Genomic DNA, 12,799 nt, shown 5'->3' on the forward strand with positions numbered 1-12,799 from the left:
GCAGTGGCTTTCCCTCTACACTCTGAACTTCTTAAGGGTTCTTTGGTTGTTCCTCTGGGGAAATTCATAAAGGTTTCACGTAGAACCCTACAACAAAGTGTTTTCCTTTCATATAGGTTTCCGAGTAGAACCATCTCAGTAATAAAATTAACACTGTTGTTAAATCACACTGACAAATCATCACAATTAAGATGGTGAGACTGAAAGGCTAGGTTAAATAAATATGAGTAAAATTGTGTTTATGTCTCCAAAGCTATTCTACTACTACTACTCCTACTCCTACTAGTACAATTACTACTACTATTACTTTTACTACTATTGTTAATACTGCTACTATTATTATTACTACTACTACCACTACTACTACTACTACCACCTACTAGTATTACTATTACTACTACCATTACTATTACTATTACTATTACTACCTACTATTACTACTACTATTACTATTACTACCTACTATTATTACTACTATTACTATTACTATTACTACCTAGTATTACTACTACTATTACTATTACTACCTACTATTATTACTACTATTACTATTACTATTACTACCTAGTATTACTACTACTATTACTATTACTACCTACTATTATTACTACTATTACTACTACTATTATTACTATTACTACCTACTATTATTACTACTATTACTACTACTATTACTATTACTACCTACTATTACTGCTATTATTACTACCTACTATTATTACTACTATTACTACTACTATTATTACTATTACTACCTACTATTATTACTACTATTACTATTACTATTACTACCTAGTATTACTACTACTATTACTATTACTACCTACTATTATTACTACTATTACTACTACTATTATTACTATTACTACCTACTATTACTATTACTACCTACTATTATTACTATTATTACTACCTACTATTATTACTACTATTACTACTACTATTATTACTATTACTACCTACTATTATTACTACTATTACTACTACTATTACTATTACTACCTACTATTACTACTATTATTACTACTACTATTACTATTACTACCTACTATTACTACTATTATTACTACTATTTTTACCTACTATTACTACTATTATTACTACTACTATTACTATTACTACCTACTATTACTACTATTATTACTACTATTTTTACCTACTATTACTACTAACTATTACTATTACTACTACTATTACTATTACTACTATTACTGCTACTATTACTATTACTACTACTATTATTACTACCTACTATTACTACTACTATTACTATTACTACTATTACTACTACTATTACTACCTACTATTACTACTACTATTACTATTACTGCTACTATTACTACTACTATTACTACCTACTATTATTACTACTATTACTACTACTATTATTACTATTACTACCTACTATTATTACTACTATTACTACTACTATTACTATTACTACCTACTATTACTACTATTATTACTACCTACTATTATTACTACTATTACTACTACTATTATTACTATTACTACCTACTATTATTACTACTATTACTACTACTATTACTATTACTACCTACTATTACTACTATTATTACTACCTACTATTATTACTACTATTACTACTACTATTATTACTATTACTACCTACTATTATTACTACTATTACTACTACTATTACTATTACTACCTACTATTACTACTATTATTACTACCTACTATTATTACTACTACTATTACTATTACTACCTACTATTACTACTATTATTACTACTATTTTTACCTACTATTACTACTACTATTACTACTAACTATTACTATTACTACTACTATTACTATTACTACTATTACTGCTACTATTACTATTACTACTACTATTATTACTACTACTATTACTATTACTACTATTACTACTACTATTACTACCTACTATTACTACTACTATTACTATTACTGCTACTATTACTATTACTACTACTATTACTACTACTATTACTACCTACTATTATTACTACTATTAGTACTACCTACTATTATTACTACTATTACTATTACTACTACTACTACTACTACCACCTACTAGTATTACTACTATTACTGCTACTATTACTATTACTACCTACTATTATTACTACTACTACTACTTACTATTATTACTACTACTATTACAACCTACTACTATTATTACTACTATTATTACTACTACTATTACTACCTACTATTATTACTACTATTATTACTATTATTACTACCTACTATTACCACCTACTACTACTACTATTACTAGTGAAAAATAAGCTATAGGAAAATGTGTATTGGTAAAAATATATATGAAAGAAATTTTGTGTTTCTATTTTATATTTAAATATGTAATATTTTAAAAACCCTGTTCTTCTTCTTCTCCTTCTTATTATTATTATTATTATTATCAGTAGTAATAGTAATAGTTGTACTATTTTTCTGAGTAGAATAGTAACAGCTTTGGAAATATTAACACAATTTTATACATACTTATTACTCAATTCAATTCAATTTTATTTGCACTGTGCTTGCATAAAGCAGCTTTACATAAAATATATAAATATATAAATTCCAGATATAAATTTTACATTTATAAATTTATGCCTAATGAGCAAGCCAGAGGGGATGGTGGCAAGGAAAAACTCCCGAGACGATATGAGGAAGGAAAAATTGAAAGGTACCAGACTCAAAAGGGAGCCCATCCTCATCTGGGTGACACCGGGGAGAGAGAGAGAGAGAGAGAGAGAGAGAGAGAGAGGGTTATTATTTGATACTTATTGATAAGCCACTTAACCTCTAGGTCTTTCATTGACTATTTACGAAACCACCAAAGGTTAGCATGTGTGCCTCACACCTCCAGGGTTGGGGGTTCGATACCCACCTCTGCCCTGTGTGCATGGAGTTTGCATGTTCTCCCCATGGTTTGGGGATTTCCTCCCCCAGTTGAAAGACATGCGTTGGCTGACTGGCATTTCCAAATTGTCCACAGTGTGTGAATGGGTGTGTGAATGTGTGTGTGTGATTGAGCCCTATGATGGGTTGGAACCCTCTCCAAGATGTCCCCTGCCTTTTGACCTGAATTCCCTGGGATAGGCTCCAGGCTCCCCGCCACCCTGTGTAGGATAACCGGTATAGAAAATGGATGGATGGATGTTGTTGAGTAAATGATAAGCAATAAGAAAAAAATGTTGCTGTTGTTATCATTGAGTAAATAACAAACACATAAGAAAATAAAAATTTTATTACTAAAGTTCCTTTAAATGACTGTGTTTTTATAAATACAGTGTTTGTAAATCCATCACACACACACACACACACACACACACACACACACTCACACACAGAGTACATGACCTAAAAGTTAATGCCGGAAGTGCTTTTGACACATTAACGAATCACTCAACGCATATCAGCCAATAGGATTTCAGGATCTCCGAATCCGTCCAATCGCATGTGAGTATTTTGTCGGGTGGGCGGGACAACGGCTCTGTTGTGTTTCTAGAAGCTACCAGCTGGGAAAAGGGGAAAAAGCAGCACAGTTTTTGTTTCGTTTTCTCTGATTATTTCCCCTCCTGCAGCTAAACCGAACGACCATTCAGTAAAACAGGTAAAAGATTGTATTTATTAAAGCGTCAACACGTTAAAAACCTGAACAGAAGTCACTAGCGAACTGGGAGTCAAGGTCCGAGTGCGTTAGCGCTGGCTAAGCTAACGAGCTCCTTTACGAATTAAAATAGCGGTACCTAATAACTATTGCTAATATAAGCGTTTTACCTTTTTTGCGAGAAAACGGCGGCATATTTTCTACCATACAAACCAAAGTTGGGGTGATATAAGTGATGTTGTGGCGCTCATCACGCTGAGTCATTAGCTATCTAGCTTGCTAGCTAAACTAGAGAGCCGTGTGTCCATCCTGTATAAGTGCACTACCTAGGGGATGAAGGCATGGGAGTATGCGCCCTATCGAGTGCACTTGGTTTTCAGTATCGCGCTGTATTGGGATGCGGCCTGTAGCTAGTGTTGGTTATATCCGTGTAGTTTTTCACTTTCTTTATTCATATATCTTGATTCACCTCTGATATCTAATATCTTATTTTCCCAACATTTTAGTAAATGGTTATCTTTTTTAAATTTGATTTTAAAATCTTTTATTGAGCTAGTGTTTTCTACCTAGCTAACCTTGTTTATCTCTGTGTGACCATAAATACCTTTACTAGTTTATTTCATAACAAAACTCACATCTACAATAATAGAAGCATCAATATTAATGTTTAATATCTTTTTCTTTTATATTTATATATATATTTCTTTTATATATCTTTCCTTGGTATCGTTGTAGCTAAATAGCAGGCTGGATGTAAATATATAACATGACATGGTTTATTATGTAACCTTGGCATAGAGATAACATGACACTATAAGAGTTTAAAAATAGATATCTTTTTATTTCCATAAACCATGAGTCATGCACCGTGTAAGGAAGAAAACACTCCGTGTCATGCTGTTATAGGACAATAATCAACGACTGGATGGTGTGATGAAGCTGAGTCACCGGTCCTACATCGACGGTGGTTATTTTCCAATAACAGCATTCCTCGTATACTCCTCGGCAAAGATTACGGACATTGTGTCGTGCTTTTTTTATCTGTTTATATTTACATTTAACCCGTCTGCGTCAATTTAAAAAAGTTACACGTGTGTCCATAGAGGACAGAAATGTCCGTGTCAAAAAAACTGTCATAGAAATATTATAGCTTAATATTTTTTTTCCACTTTCACCGACTTCGATTTAATTTTTTAATTTTTTTTTTTACCAGCATCAGTTCTGATCATAATTACCATTCATTCATTGTCAAAAATTTAACCCGTTATACACCGGTTTCTTTACATAGTGCGAAATTTTTGAAGCTCAGTAACCTTCTTGGACTCGTATACATGGGGAGGGATTTGTGATTTACAGTACAATATCATTTCTTTCTTTCAGACTCTTCTCTCACACACACACACACAATTATAGCTGCATCAGTTATTCAGTTGGTCTGCGGCGCTCTATAATACAGCAGAATCAGAAAAAAGAAAAGCATGTATTTTCCCCAGAGGCTAAACCTGAGAAAATACGAGACATTTCAGAAAATGTTTAAAATAATGAAATGTTTTTGTGTACCTGCTTTAAAATAGATTTACGAAAGCAAATGAGGGTGAAATATTAAAATGACAATAAAAATGCACACTTTCTTCCTCAGTCACGTGACGATTTCTCCTCCGTCTGACGGTGACTGAGGTCATGTGGGGAATAAAAGGTAACGCTGACAGAAAGTAAACTGAAGAAAGTCATTATCGGTGACTCTGGGTGTTTGCTAATGCTAGCTTGCGTATGACGTCACGCGCCGTCGTGGCTTATACTTCGGGTTAGTAAAAAAAAAAAAAAAAACCGCTAGTGATGTATTTGAGATGATATTACCTTTCTAAAATCCACACACTAGACGGTAGAGTACTCCGTGGACAGTGCGTCATCTGGGACACAACTTTAGTATTTACTCTCCGAAGCGTGTTTTCGGAACAGAAGTAACGTGGTGAGTAAATCTCGCCCGTGCTGCGCACGGACCAACTAATCCATAATGAGATCCATTGACAACGATTTTCATCATCAATTATCCAATTTATCTATTAGTTGTTGCAGGTCTACTCCTCTCAATGTTATACACACATTTCAAATATCATTGACTCCCTTCCATACAGACAGCAGTACACTGTGACAGCAGTACACTATGAGAGCAGTACACTATGTCTGCAGTACACTATGACTTCATGAAATTCTAATTCAAAATTCTTGAAGATGTCTACCAGTCAGTGGTGAGGCTGCATCAGTCTTTCAGTCTCCACGACAAAGAACAAACCTTCAACACAGACTTATCCAGAAAATCTGAAAGACTCGTGCAGTCCAACCAGGAGACGCCAAATTGTAGTGGACATTTTACAACACTCGCAGACTCGTCCTCTGAAGGTAAAATGGTTTATTACAGAAAGATGGTTAATGCAGGAGAGAATAAAGCAGGAGAGAATAATGAGAGCGCTCTGAAGTGCTTGTGCTGAACCACTACTATAGTTTTGAAATGCAGAGCATGACACACTTCTGTGTACCAATAAGAAGCGGTTTGAGGCAGTTCAAACAGGCTTTATTTCAGGGTCTTAGAAGATGTTTAGATGAACCTTGAACAGAAGAACAAGTCTGTGTCTCTGTAAGCAGATAAACATTCTGTACTGATCTCAGTGACATGACATGGCCTTCTTAGGCATTATTCTCTGATGAATATGAACAAGAAAAAACTATTACAAAGTAAAAATGAATCATTTCCCTCACAACAGTCTTTCCTTCATCAGCTTCACTTTTTTCCCCCCTCTCTCTCTCTCGATGTTAATAAGACGAAAGCTTGTTACTGACCAACTGTAAAGCGTAAATAAAAAACCTCTCCTCTGTTAAAAAAGCGCTCGAGACTTCTCCAAAGCGTATGAATGATTCATCTGTGGTTCTGTACGCAGGTCATTTTGGATGCTGCAGCTCCATGGGAAAAGTGTAGCCATGTTCAGCTTCGAGGGAGATTTCAAGCGGACGCCCAAAGTGTCCCTCGGAGGGGCGACTAAAAAGGTGCGCAGCCGTTCCTCTGCCGTCACTTCCTCCTTTTTTTTTCTTTTTCTTCTCCCCCCACGCTCGTATAAAAGAACGTCTTTTGTCTTGTAGGAGGAAAAAGCGTCGCTTCTTCACCGGACTCAGGAGGAAAGACGCAAGCGAGAGGTCGGTGTGCTGTAGTGTTCACGACTCCACCCGGGCCGTGCGTTTGTGTACGCGAGCGCACTGACGCTGTTTTCTTTCCTTACAGGACGAGAGGAAAAGGCTGAAAAGCGCCATCGTCATCCAGTCTTACATACGAGGCTTCCAGGAGAGAAAGCGACAAGTATGGATCGACGTTGTTATGGCGACGATTGTTCGAACGTTATGCGCTTTATTTATTTATTTATTTATATGCATGATAATATTTTTGAAATTTATCAGAGCCACAGCGTTTTTATTCCCCTCCGAAATTTGCCAAACACACACCGAAATTTTTCTTTTTTTTTTCTTTTTTTTTTTTTTTTAAATTGAAATTTGTCATTAAATTTAAAGTCATCACTGTAACACAGAAATAAAAACAGTGTTCCCCATATTGCCCCACAGTTCTGAGAACCATGGGTGTAGGGTACGGGGAAGAGAGTGGGGTGGGAAATAATATAGGAAGCCACTGTAATGATTGGGAAGCAAGTTACCCTGACAACCTGGCTGTAAACAACAACAAACTGGGATGAGGCGGAGCTCTGCTGTGTAACAATATATTTCACACAGATGTAGATTATTAATACATTTTTGAGAACCCTGTTTCTTCCTGTCTCTCTCTCTCTCTGTGTGTGTGTGTGTGTGTGTGTGTGTGTGTGTGTGTGTAGCATGGCATTCAGCGAAGTCATTTTGACCACTGTGTGTGTGAGAGTCAGTGTTCCTCCGGATCCATGCTCCCGGATGCTGCGCCGCTCAGTCTGCTCATCCATAGGCTGCTATTCTTCTACCGCTGCAGTGAGGACACACACCGGCTGGTGAGGACACACACACACACACGCACACACACACGCACACTGAATTGCCGCTTTGAAATGCATTAGTTCATAAAGCACCTTTCCTAAGCTCTACACGGGACACCGTATGTATTACAGCATGACGTGAAAATGTCAAGACACAAAAGGTAAGATGGCAGACCGTGACTTAAATTCTGGATTCTGATTGGTCAAGAAGTTGTTGATTAATTTCCTGGAACAGCAGCTCTGACCGTAGCGCATCTGCAAATCACAGCTTTATACCAGTGCGCTCGTTCGTTCTAACACGTAACTGTTTCCATAGCAACAGTTTTATACTGTTTTATAAATCTACAGTTGTATGTTTTGTAAAAGATGTTGATTAAAGATATAAGATTAAAAAAAAAATCCCTGGTGTGTTGTAGTCCAACTGTATTACAGTAATAATAATAATAATAATAGGAAGAAGAAGAATAATGATAACACCGTTGTTGAGTCCCTGGCGTGTTTCCTGTTGCAGATCTGGCTGTGTCAGAGTGTAGTGAAGCACCAGGGCCAGTTTGTGAAGCTGCTGGCCGGACCTGAGAGAAGCACTTGCGTGTTCCAGATCAAGAGGCTTCTCAGACACTGCTGCAGGTGCCAAAACTTTCACACACTTTCTGTATAGACGTCAGTATCGGCGCGTATGTAGGTTGGCGTTCAGCTTGATGATGACACGCTGGTGTACAAGGTTCCACCAAACCATGTGCTCTGTAAAGATTCTACGTAGAACCATGTAAAGTTTTTTTTTTTTTTTTTTTTTTTTTAAAAGAGCTACCATTTCCTTGGCTATGTCTGAAAAGAAATATTTTTTAAAAAACAAACAAACTGGTTCATCAGTGTAATTTCCTGTGGGCCCTACTATTACGAAAGGTGCAAACATTCACTGATGCTCAAGAGGGCAACACGATGCATTAAGAGCCAGGGGGGTGAAAACTTTTGAACAGGATGAATCGGGGTAAATTGTTATTATTTTGTTTAAAGATGCATTTCAAAAGCTACACGAGATATTCACATGTTACTTATGACCTCGACTGTATACGCGTGTGTGTGTGTGTGTGTGTGTGTGACAGAATCCTGCAGCTGTGTAAAAACGACGGCGTAAACGTGGCCATCCCCATGCGCATGCTGGAGGTCTTTTGCTCGGAGAGGACCTACCTGCCCCCTCTACAGGACGCGGGCGCGGCCGCCGCGCTCACCGAGCAGGTTTTGTACTATCTGGTTCAGAAAGGTACCGCGCCCCGTCCCGCTTTATTCCACGCCGTATACGTGACGAGGTTCCTACGGTTTGGTTCACTCTGTTCTCTGTGCTCGTGTTCTCTCTGCAGGTTACTACAGGACTCTGTACATGTTGGCCAATCACAAGTTACCGTCCAGTCTGGATTACAGCGACGCCCCCTCACTTCCCCTGGCGCGCATGCTGCTGGAGCACATACTCAAACCGCTGCACTTTACCTACAGCTCCTGTCCTGCGGGTGCCAGGTAGAGACACACACACACACACACACACACACACACACACACAAACACACACCTTTACAACGAAAACGTTACATAATATAACAAAGCTCGCGCTCTCTCTCTCTCTCTCAGGCAGTTAGTGTTCTCAGCCTTTACAGAAGACTTCATCTCTCCTCCTTTCACCGAGCAGATGTTTCACTTCTTCGTGCCGGCGATGGCGGACCCCGGACTCTGCTTCCCGTTTCACGAGTTCCTGTTCTCCCTGCAGGCCACCATCTCCTCGTCAGACCGGCTCCAAAGCCACGCCCCCTGGCTCTTCTACTTCGTGCTGTTGCTCGGGGAAACAGGCCTCAGTAAGTGTGTGGAGTGTATGTCCTCCAAAGCGAAAGCCTGCTGTTGCATCTCCATACTCTGGTTTCATTTAATTGTGTGTGTGTGTGTGTGTGTGTGTGTGTGTGTGTGTGCGTGCGTGCGTGCGTGTGCGTTAGGCTCTCTGTCAGAAGAAGGGCTGCTGTTGTATTTGAGTTGTCTGCAGGCTCTGCTCCCTCTGTTTCCTGTGAGCGAGAGCTGCACCAGAGCCGACGTCAACAGCGACTCGGAGGACGAGGATGATGCCTCGACACACCCTTCTCCTGTACAGGTACACACACACACACACACTCGCGCACACACACGTTCATTTCTGTTCACACTTATTAGGTCTCGTCCTGGTACATGGTACATTTCTGCTTTGTGTGTGTGTGTGTGTGTGTGTGTGTGTGTGTGTGTGTAGGATGACACCAGGATGTCGGTGAAGTTGATCTCACAGCTGTGTGTGCAGAAGTTGGACTCGAAGCAGCAGACGAACGCTCTGCTGTCTCTGGTGTGGAGAGACTCGGCCAGCGAGGACGTCTTCACCATGGTGGCGTCCATCTGCCACACCCTCATGGTGCAGCACCGCATGATGGTGCCCAAAGTCAGGTCAGCACTCACACACACACACACACACACACACACACACACACACACACACACAATAGAGATCAGTTGACCTTTCCCTGGTTCATTCCATCCGGGAGGTCATCCGGGTCACGGCACCATAAATGTTGACTTTCACACCAGAAATATCATCTCCGATACACTGCCGGTCAAAAGTTTGTGGACACTCGACTGGAATGTTTCTCGTGATGTTAAAAACCTTTCGATCTGAAGGTGTGTGATTAAACGTGTGAAATCGGTGCCGAAGACACAAAATATAATCGTGTCGACGCGTTCGTTTCTTTCATTAGAAAACTAACGTTCTATTTACAAAACAATATTTTATTTTTAAACGGACGACTCGGAGCGAAATATTCGGAAAAGCAGCCGATAAGAGTCCAGCGTCGGTGTGAACTCCTTTAATACTGTTTAAAAAGCATCGCAGGGAAATTGCTCAAGAAATCGGGTGAGAAAACACCAAGAATACATTTCTGGAAATTCTACACAAAAAGGGCGTCTAGATGCTAACATATTAAATTATTTAGATTTCTGTTGGATTTTTTATCACAACATAATTCCCATAGTTCCATTTGTGTTACTCCAGAGTTTTAATGACTTCTAAAATGTGGAAAGATATTAAAATAACTAAATAAAGAATGATTGTGTCTAAACTTTTGCCCGGTAGTGTAGGTGTAGAAATGATAACTCTGGAAACAGGATGTCGAGGTAGATTTATTTATTGATTTCCAGAAGTTTCTTCAGATATAGGAAGGCTTACTCGGTAGACTTGACTACTCTTTAATACTGTAAGACTTTCTGTCTATCTTCGCATATACTTACCGACGTTCCTCCTCAACATCTCTTCCTCCGTGCTGGTGTTTTTCTGATGTTTTTACGCCGTTCCTGCAGGACGACTCTCTCCCGCCGTAAATCCCACTCCGAGAGCTCCGTCATTATCGGATATCTGTACCAAATAATTAGCTCTCCTGCACAGATTCATTTCAGAGCCAGCTTTACAGGAGTCGAAGGGGAGCTGATTGCAGCCTGCCGTGATTTATGAGTGCTAAAGAGTGCCTGATATTTTCGCCAGCTAGCTTAACGTGACACACACGCACACACACAGTGTACAATGCAGATTCAGAATTATTGGTTAAGATGGGTAAAACGGATTATGAAACAAGTGTTGTGGTTAAAGAGTCTAATCTCAAACTGAAAATATCGAAATATGTTTATTCTTAGAATATTAGAAAAAACCTTTAAGGTATGTGTGTGTGTGTGTGTATATATATATATATATATATATATATATATATATGTGTGTATATATATACGCACACACATACTCACACTCATGGTTTGTTACGTATATAATTATGCTTATACTGGAATTTAAAAATGTTCCCTTACAGCAACCATTCTCATTCTGGAAAAATAAAAAGGAGGGGGGAAAAGTAAGTAAGTAAATGGAAAATAGATAGATAAGTATGCAGGTACATGGGTGGTTGGATGGATGGATAGATGCATAGGTAGGTAGATGAATAAATGGATAGATAGGTAGGCAGATGGATGGCTGGATAGATGGGTAGAAAGGTATATAGATGGGTAGGTAGGTGGGTGATTGGATGGATGGATAGATGGATAGTTGGACAGATAAGTGGGTAGATGGATTGATAGGTAGGAAGATGGGTAGGTGGGCTGTTGGTTGGTTGGATGGATGGATTGATAGATGGGTATGCAGATGGATATATAGGTAGGTGGGCTGTTGGTTGGATGGATGGATGGACGGATGGACGGATAGATACATAAGTAAGCAGATGGATGGATGAATACTGTAAAATAAATAAATAAAAAAGTCAAGCTGTTTGGTTAAAGGGCCAGCATTCCTGTCGCGTTTAAAACAAATCTTTGGTTGAAGAGGGTTACGTTTGGTGGATTGCACCTGATCAGTTTTGGGGGGGGGAAATACAGCCATTTTGGACCAAAAACTAAAACAAAGTTAATTTTATTTTTTAAACAAACCATAGATTGGAATAAAACACTGATTTTGAACCAGTCTTCTAGATTTCTGTAATAAATGAGTAAATTGTGCGTTTTTGTTTTGCGGACAGTTTTGAACCCTCCGAAATCCTAACTTTGATTAATATTATAAATGTGACACTTTTGAAAGTAAACACGTCCCGACACCAAATTTAATCCATTTTTGTCCAACAGGACAAAAGCGGGCCGAACCATTTTTATCTCCCGAAGTGGTTTGGGTTCTCGCTCTTGTTTTGTATTTGAATAATTCTTAATAATTCAGAAGGGCAGCGTGGTCACTGCCCATTCATCAAGGTCATTTTCACTCCCCCTCTCATCACTGCTCTGTGTGTGTGTGTGTGTGTGTGTGTGTGTGTGTGTGTGTGTGTGTGTTTATCAGCATTTCATTTGGTAATTGAAGTGGAGTTTTTATTTTTTTTTGTCCTCACAGGCAGTAAATCAGCTCTTTAGGGCTTTTTGTCTCATTTCAATCCCACGCTCGTGTTCCATAAAGAGCCGAAGCTCCGCCTCCTCCTGTAGCACCAGCTGGGATCATAAACACACCGCTGCTGCTCTTATTACTTTTATTTATCTCTCTAATTTTTTAGTGTAGAAGTCATTTAGATGACCCGAGAAAAGCCATTTTGCTTCGCTTTGCCTGCGTGTCTGTGATATATATTTTTAACATGTTTAGTTTAAGTTTAAAGTGTTATTTTTAATACCG

General features: G+C 38.6%; 1 protein-coding gene across 2 annotated transcripts in view; it reads left to right on the plus strand.

The window, feature by feature from the left end:
- Positions 1-3,386: 3,386 nt before the first annotated feature.
- The window catches only part of ube3c (ubiquitin protein ligase E3C), a 37,096-nt gene continuing 27,683 nt past the window's right edge, over positions 3,387-12,799 (plus strand). The window contains exons 1-11 of one of the 2 annotated variants that reach the window (XM_053629806.1): positions 3,387-3,610; positions 6,544-6,649; positions 6,743-6,796; positions 6,882-6,956; positions 7,480-7,626; positions 8,123-8,238; positions 8,715-8,872; positions 8,970-9,123; positions 9,235-9,455; positions 9,591-9,742; positions 9,875-10,062. In XM_053629806.1, the coding sequence (XP_053485781.1) occupies positions 6,554-6,649; positions 6,743-6,796; positions 6,882-6,956; positions 7,480-7,626; positions 8,123-8,238; positions 8,715-8,872; positions 8,970-9,123; positions 9,235-9,455; positions 9,591-9,742; positions 9,875-10,062 (1,361 nt within the window). In that variant the 5' untranslated portion in view covers positions 3,387-3,610; positions 6,544-6,553. Of the gene's footprint in view, positions 3,611-3,633; positions 6,008-6,543; positions 6,650-6,742; positions 6,797-6,881; positions 6,957-7,479; positions 7,627-8,122; positions 8,239-8,714; positions 8,873-8,969; positions 9,124-9,234; positions 9,456-9,590; positions 9,743-9,874; positions 10,063-12,799 lie in introns of those variants that run through there. The other variant, XM_053629807.1, reaches the window with a different exon arrangement.

Source organism: Ictalurus furcatus, chromosome 7 (assembly GCF_023375685.1).
Source record: "Ictalurus furcatus strain D&B chromosome 7, Billie_1.0, whole genome shotgun sequence".
NCBI classification, from domain to species: domain Eukaryota; kingdom Metazoa; phylum Chordata; class Actinopteri; order Siluriformes; family Ictaluridae; genus Ictalurus; species Ictalurus furcatus.